Genomic DNA, 15,315 nt, shown 5'->3' with positions numbered 1-15,315 from the left:
AGCAACTGGCTGACTGTGGGCTAGAGAAGTACGCTACAGAAGTACAGGAAGTACTTAAAGAAATATTCATTATCGATACCATAGTTGAAGGATGTAATTCCGAGGAGCTACGTCGTCGTATATTTCTGAAGGACAAATCTCTTTCAGAAGTTGAGGAACTTGGTGCGATGATGGAGGGAGTAAACCAGCAGATTAAGGATATTGACGCTTTGAACAAGCAACCACAAACAGCTGAACGGGTTTTCCAAGTACAGAAAAACTATTATTCGCGAGCGTTGAACCGTGACAGAACCCAGAACAAACATAAAACTAAACCCTATGGTAATCGCAGGAAGATGGTCTGTTTCAGTTGTGGCACTGAAGGTCACATAAGTTTTGCTGAGGAGTGTAAAGCTCGAGATCAAAATTGTCGCCGGTGCAACAAGGTTGGCCATTTCGAAGCAGTCTGTAGGAAGCAGATCCCAATTCGAGGAAGCCGTGATAGAAATAATCGTGGATCGAATGGTTTGGGTTACAAGAAGGTTAATCTTGTCGAAAATTCAGAAGATGTTCTGCCAGCTAACAATGGTACAAGCCAAAACGATAAACCTGATCAAAAGATGTACTATTGTTTCTATTCGGGAAATGAGTCAAATGAAATTTTATGTGCCGTTGGAAAAATTCCTATGAAATTTCTCATTGACTCAGGTTCCGAGGTAAATCTAATTAATGAAGACACTTGGGAAATTTTGAAGATGAAGGGTGTACAAGTCACGAACATGCAAAAAGGCAGTGAGCAGATTTTGAAGGGCTATGGCAACAATAGGCCATTGCAAATCCTTGGAACATTCGAAGCTGATATTTCTATCGAAACTATGTCTACAAAAGCAAGATTCTTCGTTGTTAAGGATGGCCAAAGATGTATTCTGGGTGATGGTACATCCAAAGAACTTGGTGTCCTTAAAGTTGGTGTAGGCGTTAACAACGTTGGACAAAACGATAGTCATTTCGGAAAGATAAAAGGAGTACAAGTTCACATCCATGTGGACCCATCCTTCAAACCTGTGTTTCAACCGGTTCGGCGAGTTCCAATTCCATACGAAGCTGCAGTGAACGAAAAGTTGGATCAACTTCTTGCGAAGGATATAATCGAGGTGACGTGTGAATAAATATTTTAATTTTTTTTGTTTGTTACTCTTTAATTTCTCTAATTAAATATGAAATAAAAAACTATAACTTTGAAATGCACTATTAATTAATGGAATAATAATGTTGACATACATGAGAAATTGGAAATTCGTTGTAGAAGCCGGAAAATTTAATTTTGCCTTTTTAAAATTTTCAGGTTAAAACAGGACCTGCTTCGTGGGTTTCACCACTTGTGATAGTGGGTAAATCAAATGGTGAACCACGCATATGCCTTGACTTAAGACGGGTTAATGAAGCAATCATGAGGGAGAGATTTCCAATGCCTGTTGTAGACGAACTGTTAGCTCGGATTGGTTCCGGAGCTTTCAGGAGTAAATTGGATATTCGAGATGCGTTTCTCCAGACAGAACTTGCTGCAAGCTCTCGTGATATTACCACTTTCATTACCAGCAGAGGCCTTTACAGATTTAAAAGGCTCCCTTTCGGTCTAGTATCAGCTCCCGAGATTTTTCAAAGGGTAATGGATGAAATCTTGTCGGGATGTGAAGGTACTATCTGTTATTTGGATGACATTTACGTGGAAGGTGATAATTTTGAGCAGCATGAAGAGCGTCTTCAGGCTGTTTTACATCGTCTCGAAAGCCGAAATGTGATGCTAAACCACGAAAAATGTATTCTGAGAGTATCAGATTTGGACTTCCTAGGACACACTATTACACCCACAGGCATCAGACCATCAGTTTCTAAAATAGAAGCGCTTCTATCATTTAGAACTCCAGATAATCCGGCAGAAATAAAAAGCTTTATCGGGTTGGCAAACTACATGGCGAAGTTTATACCGAATCTAGCAGACATGCATGAGCCCCTTCGACGGTTGCTTCAGCCTTCGGTAAAGTTTACTTGGGGTGACGCTCAACAGAAGGCTTTCGATTCAATAAAGAGTGCTCTCAGTAAAACAAAATGTTTGGGTCATTTCAACGTAAGCGATGCAACATCAGTGATCGCAGATGCAAGCCCATCTGCTTTAGGAGCCGTTCTAACACAAACAGATAAAAAAGGCAACCACCGAGTGATCAGCTATGCATCAAAATCACTCACCGACACTGAAAAACGCTACTGCCAAACTGAACGGGAGGCACTTGCACTAGTCTGGAGTGTCGAAAAATTTCAAATGTATCTACTAGGTAAGATCGGAAGGTCCTCGATTCTTAATGATCTGTAATGAATGTTGTGTCATGATTATTCTTATTTCTTATTCTTATTTTTATTAGGAATGAGTTTTGAGCTCGTTACCGATTGTAAGGCTCTAACTTATTTATTCACACCTCGTTCAAAACCTTGTGCAAGAATAGAGCGCTGGATCCTTAGGCTTCAAGCATTTGACTACAAAATAAAGCACATATCAGGCGATAAGAATGTGGCAGATACACTTTCGAGACTTTCAACGATGGAAGCTAAGCCGTTCGATTGTTCTGAAGAAATTTTTGTAAATGAAGTCGCAAAAGCAGCAGCAATACAGGCGGCTATACCTTGGAGTGATCTAGAGGAACACACATTGCAGGATACAGAGATAACAAATGTATTTAAAGCTCTTCAAGAAGACCGTTTATTTGAGCTACCAACTTCTTACAGGGTGGTAGGTAGAGAACTGTGTAGAGCTGGTAATATCCTATTGAGAGGCGATAGAGTGATCGTTCCAACTAGTCTAAGGCAGCAGGTGCTAACACTCGCACACGAAGGGCATCCCGGTTCAAGGATGATGAAAAATCATTTGCGAGCCACAGTTTGGTGGCCTAAAATGGACAATGAGGTAGATAGTTTTGTAAAACACTGCCGGGGTTGCCTTCTAGTGTCAGTACCTAATCCACCAGAGCCAATGAAACGTCATGAATTACCAAATGCTCCGTGGGAAGACCTTGCTATCGATTTTTTGGGACCTTTACCCGAAGGTCAATACCTTTTTGTTGTAGTCGATTATTATTCAAGGTATTACGAAATCTGTGAAATGGTATCAATCACTGCTGAAGACACCATCAGAGAGTTGACAATTATTTTCAGTCGTTTCGGAATTCCTCTTTCTTTGACCGCCGATAATGCTCCACAGCTCAGCGAGGAATGTGATGCATTTGCTAATTTCTGCCATACTAACGGAATTAAGCTTATTAATACGATACCTTACTGGCCGCAAATGAACGGCGAGGTAGAAAGACAAAATCGTACTATTCTTAAACGTCTGCAAATTGCCCAAGAGCTCGGTCATAACTGGAAAGATGAGCTTCAACGATTCCTTTTAACATATAGAGCTTCGCCTCATACAACGACTGGGAGATCCCCTGCTGAACTTCTGTTTGGCAGAAAGATAAGAACGAAAATTCCTCAATTAGCCAACGCCCGAATGGTAGAGGACGAAGCAGTAAGGGATCGGGATCATTTTCAAAAAGCTAAAGGGAAAGAGTACAGTCACAGAGATCAGAGATCGGGCCCTGAACAAACATGTGTCGAATCCATGTGTAAGAATTTAAATTGTCGGCCATTTTAAAACCGTTGAAATTGGCCCGAAAATCGCGCCACCTACTGGCTCTTAGCTAAGTTTTTATCAGATTTTCATTGTAAAAAAATTTCAGCGTGCAAAAATCCGAGTGAAAAAAAATTTTGCTGTCATTCTCAAAAGCAGGGATGCCAGATGATTTCGTAAAAATAAAGTCGAAAAAATATAAGAAAATAGGTACTTTATCTTTGGGTATGTGCGTACCCAAAAATAATAAAGTTCCAAAATATACCTTCATCTGATTTTAAAAGTTACATTTTCAGTCAAATATAGAAAGATATCAATTTTAAATGGCTCAAATATTTTCTGAGTTTGTTTATCTGCTCTCGCCGTAACTTTAAACGGAACAGAAAGGCTGTACGAATGGATTTACCGCTTAAATAAAACCAATACTTTCTATTTTTATAAAATGAATAAAGCTTTTTTTCGATACAGAACAAAATAAACCGATTCGTGTTATCATATTATTATATTTTTATAATTTTTGCATTCATCTTATTGACACAGAATTTAGTCTTTGAGACATTTGGCAATACAATCCTTCTATTATATATTTTTACAATTTTGCTTAGCTCTAATTATAACCTTCGGAATCTTTGTTGTAGACAATCGTTTCAGGTTTTTAAAGAATCCTGACTGGCTTGGTACATCGTTTCCATAATGTGCTCGGAAAGGTGCTGTGGGTCTTCTCGAATTCCATCCTCAACGGCATCACTGCTTCCGGAATAACTATATTTGGTCACCGAACATTTCCTGGAAAACAAAAATAATCGTCATTAACAAGTCATTAAACAAGAAGAATTCTTACCCAGGTATGATTTGGCTCCAGGGGCTTATTCTGCACCGCGAGTGAAGTGACTCACGAAATTTCACTTCTTCGTCCTGACTCCAGAAAATGCTTCAGACAAGAAATTTATGTATCGATGAGTTCTGAAGACCAATATCACCTCATCCGAACGAAAATTTCGAGACTAGAAAGGCTATTTAAGCCAGCAAAACGATATGAAATTCCGTGAGTCACGTCACTCGCGTCGCAGAATAAGCCCCCCAGTTCCCAGCTTGTGTTGAAGTTGGTGACTGTTTCGTGTTGAGGGTGACGTTCCTATTGCTAGCTTGAAAGCTCATATCTCGATCCAGCAATTTGAGCAGCAAATTTTCCAGCAGCCCCGCGGCTGTTTCACGAGCGTGTCCCGGGAGTGGAGTGTTTCCACCCACCGGTTACATACGCTACCTACCGAACGGCTCACCTTGAGAGACGGATGAAGGATGTCGCAGAACGTGCCCGACTTTTCTTGTTGGTGTCTGATGTAAGACACGAGCCTCCGAGGGTACTGGTTTCATGCGTGAATGCTGTGGCCGTGTACTCGGTTGCGGCCAGACCGGACAAGTACAGCATAACTGATGAATGGCTTGATACGGTCGAAAAAGCATAATCGGTTCCTCATCGGGGTGCTCCAGACAAATGCTGGAGGAGGAAGTGTTCTGGCTGTTGTGATGATAGGAGGTTTTCACTTTCTCGGCGAACTGCTGCTGCTGCTCGCGTTCTCGACCGAGACACCGCTCGGGAACCGGAGAGGCTTGAGTGGGTCCAGCTCAGTCAGCAGGTCAGCAAACCTGAACTGAACAAACTATAAACGAACGAAACCAACCACCGAACAAATAAGCCCGAAAAACGTAAACAAACCGAATCCCGGATCGACAGGGGTGCCAGAATCTAAAGCCTAGTCCACACTAGGCAACTTGGACTGCGATTTTGGTTGCTGAGACTTGTTTTTGTTTACATTTGATGAGATGCTCGTCTCAAGTCTCCCGACAAGTATGGGAGACATTCAGCAACCAAGATGTAAACATAAACAAGTCTCAGCAACCGCAATCGCAGTTCAAGTTGCCGAGTGTGGACTAGGCTTAAAGGCTTTGGGTTGGTGTATACACTATAAATATTTGTTAATAACAAGTTTCATTTTTACCCAAAATTCAGTATTTTTATACATGAAATTAAAACATTTATTGATAAATTTTAATTTTAATTCATGCATTAGAACGATTTTTTTTCAAACGACAAATCAGCTGATAGCTGATCATAAGCTGATAAAATAACAGAAAAATAATTACAATATTAATAAACAAGGAAATGGTGAAAAATGAAACATAGAAAAAACAACACCAAAAATTATATTAATCGAAATATTACTTAGTATTCAGTACCAAGAACTAATAATTCTAAAACAATTTAGAAATCTTAAGTAAAAATAAACAGTTATCAACAAAGTTAACGAATTGCTGAACTTATTTCATTTTTATCTTCACATTTTAGGCGTTTCATCCTGTCTTGAGTTATGAATCGCCCGCTGTGCTTTGTTCGTAATGGGTATATCACCCAGTTATAGTTTTTTTTTGTTGGGGAGAGGCCACTGCGATCAGATGTTAGATCTTTTGTAGCATTACCTCGCGTTATTTCTTTCTACTTACATATGCTTCCAGATACATCTTCACTTTTGATAAGTGGCAGGTGAACACTGATTGAGCATTTGATGAGCACACACATATGTTAAATCCTAAGTGCAACCCTACGTAACATCAGTTCACACTAGAAATCCTAAATTCCACGTAATGTTCCCTTGAATGATTCGTCCATATATATGCATTCAAGCGTACAAACTTCCAGAAGTAGCGGCTAGCATGCTTTAAATGCTAAAATCCCCAACCTTCAGAAGCATTATTCATTTATTTATTCACTAGCTAATAATAACATTCTTCTTAAAATTGGTTGATTTGAAACAGTTCGTTTCATTGTTTAAAAAGGGTACATTTAGTTTTATCAACTGTACTCTTGAAAATGAGTTAATTTTAAATCGGGGTACTTTAGACATGACTGGAGTGTAGTATTTCTTAAGCGTGTGTAAAAATGAAAAAAAAGTGTACTGGTAGCGACACCTATGGGCTCTTAGCTAAGTTGCAAAAATGGCGTCGTCTTAATTGAAATCGCCGTTGGCATTCTTACACACGATTGGGGCTCCAGCCCGAACTCTGGTTCTCTGTGGTACAGTGACGAAAAACGTTTGGCTCGAGAACGACCGATTTCAGAGGGAGATCGTGTTCTATCAAAACGCATGAGGAAAGACAACAAGCTCAGCTCAGAGTACACTAATGAAGAATTTATCATTAAGAGGAAATTTGGATCTGATGTTATTGTTGAATCTGTAGAAACAGGTAAGCAATATCGAAGAAATGTTGCTCATCTGAAGAAAATTCCAAACGATACAGGTTCTATAGAAAACGTACCTGACTTGCAGTCTACAATAGATCCAGACACAGCAGATAGTGAAATGGCACCCGAAAATACAAATCATCAATCGGAAGATGGCGAATTAGCACAACCAAGGAAACGTCATCGGCAAGAACCAACCTGGTTCCAAAACTATATACCTCATTAGACTTTGAAGTCTTGGGGGGATGTAGGGACGCACCTTGCGTTATACTATTATTATTATTGAACAAACCTAATAGAAAACGTAACGTGAACGATCAACGAGCAACTGTCAGGAGTAACGGCATGAGCGAAAGGGAAGGAGAGGAAAACGGGAACTTGGATTTAGACGCTGGGACGGATTGGACGTGTGTAAGGTTGCAGGAAAAGTTCAAGGTTTTGTGGAATAAATTTGCAGTGGAATTAGAAAAGAAACGTGTGTTTTGATTCTCTACAGGTATGAATGAATAAACATTTTCTAAGCGGATGTGTACTAAAGTCTTAGAACATAGCTTTTGCTTCGAAAAATAGAGCTATCCAACCAGCAGAATCTGAAGTTTTCTCTAGTATAATGAAAGAAGACGATCAGAACTTGAACTCGACGAAGCGGTTGGTGGGTGTAAGAACGACCGGAATTTTTTTTGGTAAATACGTGCTCGTATGTTGATGTTTAAAGAAAAATGAAAACATATTCGAATATTGTCAAACAAAAAATTGCCTAACTTTAATATTTATCATAAGCTCTTCCACATGTATTCGGATCGGGATAATCCGATGTATAAAAAATAGCAATAGGCGCGCATTTTAATTTAGATATTTTTTAAATCTTAGGATTATAACAAAATTATATAAAAATGATAGATCTGTATAATATTTTAAATTATTACAATTTATTTCTTACTTTGAGCCAATTGGGACTTTTTCCACTATAGCCAGATTTTTTTTAATTTGAAATATTTACTAATTGATTTGTTTAATTTTATCAGGAATATGAAAAAAGTTGGGTTATCACTTCGAATTTTCTTTATCCATGTTGAAAATGCCTTTTTGAATTGTTTTGAAGTGAAATATTGCTAATTTGATAAATTCATGACGTTATTAAAGAATTTTTTATTGGAAAAGTCTGCTACCAAGCATGCTTAGAAAATAAAGCAATAGCTAGGAGATTTGTCGAGCAATTGCTTCAGATTTGAGCTTTATTCATATCAAACTAGCTTGTTCTAAAAGTAAAAGCTCCTGACTGAGAAAATAGCTGTCAAAAAAAACTTTATTCATAACAACCGAAGCAATTGCTTTAAGCTACTGCTCGACTGCTCGATTTAGTTTAGCAAAAGCAATTACTAGGTTTTTTTCATACCACCCAATATCACGAACACTACCAGCAGCAAATAGGACTATTGAAGATTTTTTCGATATCCTGACAATTTATAAATTCAATTACAGTTAAGATATTATTTTTTAAATCAGGACAACAGTACACTTAAAGACCATTTTTCGAAAATCAGGAAAAACAGAACATTTTGGAAAAGCGGAACGATCTTTCGAAAATCTGGACGAATCCTGATACATCAGGACAAATTCTAATTTATCAGAACAACGGATTTAATAGGACAAATCCTGATTTATTAGGACACCTGGCACCTCTGCTTTGGCCGATGAGGCAGAAATGTCAGAACTGACAGCAGTGACAGCACGGGAAATTGTTGGGGTGTTTTTATTTATACAAAATTCAGTGAATCATAGCAAAACATCTGCAAAAATTTACAATTTTCCGAAAATCCATGAAGTTGAACGTTTTTTGTACGGTTTAACTGTTGCTTCTGCTTTGCCTTCTACTAGTTAAAAGTTGCCTGTTTCATTATAGTCATGGGACTGTTCGGAAAAAGTCAAGAACGTAACCCGAAGGATTTGGTAGGTGGAATTTTGATTTATTTTAGCAGGGGCTGTATCGATTCTTCTCTTTTTGACCTTTAACTTTTTTCGTTTCATTTTTCTCAGGTTCAAGAATGGTCTTCAAAGCTGAGAAAAGAATCCTTGGCACTGGACCGGCAGATTCGGTCCATCCAAAGGGAGGAAGATAAAATCAAGCGGTCCCTCAAGGAGGCTGCCAAGAAAAACGACAAAGAGGTTTGTACCATCTTTGCCAAAGAGCTGATCCGGTCCCGAAAGGCCATCAACAAGATATACACGAGTAAAGCACACATAAATTCGGTGCAGCTGCAGATGAAAAACCAATTGGCCACGATACGAGTTGCCGGGTCACTTTCCAAATCGACGGAAGTGATGCAAGCGATGCAGGCTCTGGTTAAATTACCGGAAGTGGCCGCCTCGATGCGGGAAATGTCGAAGGAAATGATGAAAGCCGGCATCATCGAGGAGATGATTGACGAGACGATGGAATCGCTAGAAGACGTGGATGAGATGGAGGAAGAGGCCCAGAAGGAGGTCGACAAGGTGCTGTGGGAAATCACGGCCGGCAAACTGGGCGAGGCACCGTCTGCTCCGATTGCGGCACCGGCCAAGGAGAGCGAAGGCGAAGCTTCCGGCGTGGCCTCGATGGACGCCGAAGAGGACGAGGAAGATATGAAGGACATGCAAAGTCGGCTGCAAGCTTTAAGGTCCTAGAATAAACGCAGGGAATGTAACCGCTTTCTACTTACTTCTTAGCCGTTCAATTTATGTACTTCTGTTTGACTCGATTACTTTTACTAATAGTCAGATGTTAAGCTTCCTTCTGCTTGACGGAGAAGGGAGTTTTTTTTTTCTTTAGCGTACCGCAGTGTCCTCTTGTTAGTTTTGTATATAAATTGAAGGAAAAGTTTTTTTTTCCTTTTTAAAGTTACTCACACACAACTGCTATGAGATCAAGTTAGGAAGTACAAGATTATTGAGAGGCCCGTAAAGCAGCTGCTGCATCCGAGCTATTTACCGTTCGTCGTTACTGTGTGAAACGATTCAAACAATTTACTGTGAAAATTGAATGTATTAACCAGTTTAGTTATATACTTACCAAAGTAATAAACTTTGAATCCATATAATACCAGAAGTTGATTTCGTATTCTGATTCTATCCGAAATTTCTTACAACTTTAAAAACCAAATACGAATAAATTTCGTTTTCTTTTTCCGCAAGTGTGCCACACTAAAATAATAAACTCGAAAACATAAATTTTAACGATAAAATTATATTCCACAACAACAAAACCAACGGCTTTGAATAACTCAAATCTTAACTTGTATGTAATTTGGTACAGTGATGTCCATTTAAAGTTCTCTTTCTTTTAAACTGAGTTGATATTGAATCTTAATCCAGCATTTGAATTCGAGTTAAATCTAAGGCCAGTAGTAAAAATTAGCAATAATGGTAATGCGAATGAGAAAAAAACACAAAAATAAGAGCATCGAGCTTATTTTAACGAGTCTGAAATCTCAATATAGATTTCAAAATTTAAAAAAAGCGAACTGAATCTGGATTCGAATTCGATTTTTGAATTTGAGATCTGAATCTGAAATTTAAATAAGAATCAGATTGAGAGTGGAATTTCAATCTTGGTAGATATATGAAATCTAAATTTTATAAAAAGAATCCGTTATTCAGCAAATTTTAAACACAAATCTGAAACCGTTTTCACCTTGGCTCATAAATTGTGTGTGATTTCTCAATATGTTATTTGAACGTTGCATGTTAATACTCACCGAATATCCTCAAACGACTGCGGCATCTGAAACGCAAGCAGATCATTAAATTTTTTAGTTTTTGCCTTTTTATCTTATAATTAAAATATAAACCATCTCGAATTAAGACATGTTATTCGTTAGCTATTCAAATTCATAATTTACTAACTTCAACGTTGCCCGTCAGTTGAGGAAAATTGTAAATTTAAGTTTTTAAAACTTACCGCATTTTCAGATAGAAGTCATGCAACTAATATGTAAATGGCACGTGGATTTTAAATACGTTTTTTTACATATTAACTACAATTTAAAAATATAGAACAACTTATATGTTATTTGAACAAAAATACCTTTTGTTTTCGGGGAATAGCGATTAAAATGCACTTTCGTTACATTTCATACCCAATTTCTTCTAACATAAAAATTCTCAAAAGAATAATGGCAATTAAAAAAATAGAACCTTCTTTTTTGATTAAAAAATCAGAAACACCGATATGAAAAACAATAACACAAACAACTATATTTTTCTAAATAATTTTTTAGAATCATGAATATTTGGACGAAAAAATTAAATTTGAAAAACACTCTTAACCTAAAAAAAGTCATTGTGATTCGTTAATCATTTGAATTTAATCGTTTTGGTTTTAAAATTTTCCAAAAAAAAAAGTTTAAAAAGTTTTAATTCGTTTTGCGGTCCAAAAATTATTTTCAAACACCCCTCGTTTCTGAAGCAATTTGAAAAAGTCTTTTCGATTTTAGCGTGTATGTGTACCTTAAAAGTGTTTCTGAAGGGTTTGTTATTGTTTTGTGGCACGTGCAAAAAACTCTCGATCACTTTCAACGCGGTCCGTTTGCATAATAATTGCGTGGTGTAAAATTTCGGAAAATCTTGCTTTAATCGTAAATTTCTAATTCCAAATGTTATTCCAAAAGCTGACAGTGATCACCTGCAAAAATCTATAATGTTGAAATTCTACCAGCGGCTTCCGGTTCGGCAGTTTTCTCTGCTAAGTAGTTCGCGACATCAAATTTTCGGTACCGGTAAACGATGCATCCAGCCGGTGCAAGTGCTCGTACAGCGGGGGAAGAAAGATGATAGCAGGTTATTTACACCGGTTCCGATTCGTCCTAGCCCAGATGATATCAACGTGGGAGCCGAGCTGACCGGAGGAGTTTTGGACAAAGCGGAAATGCTAAAGGTGATTTTAAAATTCAGCAACCGAAAGGAGATCAAATTCCTGTGTTTAGAGAATGGGATCGATTCCAATTTGCAACAGCAGGCATTCACCAGCTTTCGGAGGTACTGCTTGGAGACAGACGCTTTGCCAGCGGATTTGCACGTGGTGCTGAGTGACATTCTACAGGGTGCCGGTCATGTGGATGATATTTTCCCGTATTTTTTGAGACACGTAAAACAGATTTTCCCCCATTTGGAATGTATGGACGATTTGAAGAAAATCTCCGACCTAAGGCAGCCGGCCAATTGGTACCCGAATGCGCGGGGCATCAATCGAACCATAATATTCCATTCGGGGCCGACCAATTCGGGCAAAACGTATCATGCCATGGAACGGTTCTTGACGGCTAAGTCTGGCGTTTATTGTGGCCCGTTGAAGTTGCTGGCCAGCGAAGTTTTCAACAAAAGTAATGCTAGAGGGACGCCTTGCGATTTGGTGACCGGGGAGGAGCGGAAGTTCGCCGATCCGAATGGAAATCCCTCGAAACATGTAGCCTGCACGGTTGAAATGACCTCAATCAATACTCCTTGTAAGCTGGAAATCTCCGATTGTAAATGGTGTTTCTCTGAATTGTAAAACGTACTCCTTTTTTAGATGAAGTTGCGGTTATCGACGAAATTCAGCTGCTGAAGGACGTTGGCCGTGGTTGGGCTTGGACCCGGGCTCTACTTGGATTGATGGCCGAGGAAATTCACGTGTGTGGAGAACCCGGAACGCTGGATCTGTTGCAGAATATCTGCAGTACCACTCACGAATCTTTGGAAGTGCGAAACTATAAACGGCTGACCCCGTTGCACATCGAAGACTGTGCCCTACAATCGCTGGACAACGTTCGACCCGGTGATTGTATAGTTTGTTTCAGCAAAAACGACATCTATAGCGTTTCGCGGGAGATTGAAGCACGTGGTCGAGAGGTGGCCGTTATTTATGGAGGGCTTCCACCGGGTACAAAACTGGCGCAGGCCGCCAAGTTCAACGATCCCGACAATAGCTGTAAAGTGCTGGTTGCAACGGATGCAATCGGGATGGGACTAAATCTGAGCATAAGGCGAGTCATTTTCTATTCCATGATCAAGCCTACCGTTAATCAGAAAGGCGAAAAAGAAATGGACACGATTTCCGTATCTCAAGCCCTACAGATTGCAGGTCGAGCTGGTCGCTACGGCATGAAATGGGAAGAAGGATATGTGACGACCTTCAAACCGGAAGATTTATCCACTCTTAGAAACATCCTCTCGCAAACTCCGGATCCGTTGACTCAAGCAGGTCTGCATCCAACGGCCGATATGATAGAACTCTACGCTTATCACCTACCCAATGCCACTTTAAGCAATCTGATGGAAATATTCATTTCGCTCAGCACCGTAGACGATTCGCTTTACTTCATGTGCAACACGGAAGATTTCAAATTCCTCGCGGAAACGATCCAACATGTTCCTCTTCCCCTCAGAGCTCGGTACATATTTTGCTGTGCTCCCATCAATCGGCAGATGCCCTTCGTGTGTTCAATGTTTCTGAAATATGCTCGCCGATACAGCAAAAACGAACCAGTGACCTTCGATTGGCTGTGCAATCAGTGTGGATGGCCCTTCCAACTTCCCCGAACCATCATCGATCTAGTCCATCTGGAAGCGGTCTTTGACGTCCTTGACCTTTACCTGTGGCTAAGTTATCGCTTCCCCGACCTTTTCCCGGACGAAAAGTTAGTTCGAGACATCCAAAAAGAACTGGACGACATAATCCAGCAGGGTGTGTTCCAGATTACCAAACTTCTGAAAAACTCGGAAACGGCCGTCTCAACCAACACACCCCCGGACGAGGATTCGTTTGTGATGCGGCAAAAGAAGAGCAAATACTATCGGGAGCAGGCACCCCGAGGGAAGCTAACCGAACGCTTGTTAGCCCAAGGTTTGCTGACGCCTTCGATGTTGCAGGAGCTAAAAGCCGAATGGGATCAACAGGAGAAGGGAGCGACGGGACACAGTGACGACGATGATTTCTCCGGTAAAAAGGGTCGGCGGAAAACCCGCAAACCTAAGTAGATGAAGGTACGTTGAAGTTGGAAATTATATTCTCTAGACTGTTAAATTTTTCGGTATAATTTATTTGATTTTGAAAGAAATTGCCTTTGTAGGTATGTTGAACTTATTAGAATTAAGTTTTTTTTCTGATTTTTATACGTGATGTTATTCGCTTTATTGTTCTAGATGACAAGTTTTATACTTAAACTGGGAAAATTCTTCAAAATGACTAAAGTTTTAAAAATAACTAATATTTAACTGATATTGAAAAAGATTTCAAAAGGGCATGCAGGACAAAAAAATCCAAAAATTAAATAAAATAAAACGCAAAATGATCACAATAGAGAAAAATTTGACAGCATTTACAAAATTGACCAGACAGACAAAAACAATAAAAATTGGCAAAAATGACAGAAATAGTAAAAAATGACCAATCTACTATGTTAAAAAAAAATTACAAAATAGGGTAGAAGCACTAGTTATTGAACAGGTACCAGATATTGAACACTAGTAAAACATTTACCGATTAAAAGAATAATATACAGTAGAAAAATGAATTAAGATTCGTTGTGCCACTGTTAAAGCATTTTCTACCTCTGTTCAAATTTTTATCAAGAATCTCGGACTCTCTTAATGCCACAATCACCGAAACTTGAATATGTGGTCAAATTTTGGCATGGTTTTTCGACTGGATGAAGAAAACAGCCTTTTTTTGATTGGGGGAAAAATTGGATAAAAGACAAATAAACGTCTAAGATAATGATATGAGTGATTTCAACTTAGTCTTTTTAAATGATTTCTGGAGGAGTGGCAGCCTTTATAATCCTAAATTTCTTAAAATTTAACAAATTAAAGTGTTCAATCATTGGATCACAGAAAACGCCAATGTTTCAATTATTGAACGTTCAATCTTGCAGTACTCGTTTCGTAAAGAAATGCATGTTCCAGTTATTGAACAAACATCGGTTGGTGTTTGGAAATGTAAACAAACTGTTTCTTGGTTGCTAGCTCAACCAAAATCGCCCTTGCAAGGCATACTATCAAGCGAAATACCCCTGAATATATGCAATGATATTCAATGTTTACGTGTTCAATAATTAGAACATTGCCTGTTCAATATTTGAATCATTGTGTTTAATCATTGGAACAAAAGTAATTTTGAATAAAAAGGCTTAAAAATAATTTCAAAACATATTTCCGCGAAAAAAATATATCGATACGAAGTAGAGAAATAAGCTTAAGCTACGATATTGAAATTTTATCAGAAAAACCTTTCGTTGTTATTTATTGGCCACAAATGTGTTGAATCCCAAAGATGGGGTTCAATATATAGCGTTCTTACCCTAATTGGAATTGGCAATTTTAAAACAAAACAAAGAAACGGAATATTGCCAAAAATTTAAAAACTGCAAGAATTGCAAAAAATAACAAAAATTGACAAAATGAAACTGACTGAATA

At 38.7% G+C, this 15,315-nt stretch overlaps 2 protein-coding genes across 2 annotated transcripts; both read left to right on the top strand.

Moving 5' to 3' along the window:
- Positions 1 to 8,623: 8,623 nt before the first annotated feature.
- On the top strand, positions 8,624 to 9,961 carry LOC129739763 (charged multivesicular body protein 3-like). Its single transcript, XM_055731282.1, has 2 exons — positions 8,624 to 8,834; positions 8,922 to 9,961. Exons 1-2 carry the CDS (start codon positions 8,790 to 8,792, stop codon positions 9,546 to 9,548), a joined length of 672 nt encoding a protein of 223 aa, XP_055587257.1. The 5' UTR covers positions 8,624 to 8,789; the 3' UTR covers positions 9,549 to 9,961.
- A 1,473-nt stretch (positions 9,962 to 11,434) lies between these two features.
- On the top strand, positions 11,435 to 13,907 carry LOC129739762 (ATP-dependent RNA helicase SUV3 homolog, mitochondrial-like). Its single transcript, XM_055731280.1, has 2 exons — positions 11,435 to 12,364; positions 12,430 to 13,907. Exons 1-2 carry the CDS (start codon positions 11,560 to 11,562, stop codon positions 13,875 to 13,877), a joined length of 2,253 nt encoding a protein of 750 aa, XP_055587255.1. The 5' UTR covers positions 11,435 to 11,559; the 3' UTR covers positions 13,878 to 13,907.
- The last annotated feature ends 1,408 nt before the right edge of the window (positions 13,908 to 15,315 follow it).

Source organism: Uranotaenia lowii, chromosome 1 (genome assembly GCF_029784155.1).
Source record: "Uranotaenia lowii strain MFRU-FL chromosome 1, ASM2978415v1, whole genome shotgun sequence".
NCBI classification, from domain to species: Eukaryota; Metazoa; Arthropoda; class Insecta; order Diptera; family Culicidae; genus Uranotaenia; species Uranotaenia lowii.
Note: the sequence above shows the minus strand (reverse complement) of the source record. Positions and strands in the feature narration are given on the sequence as shown.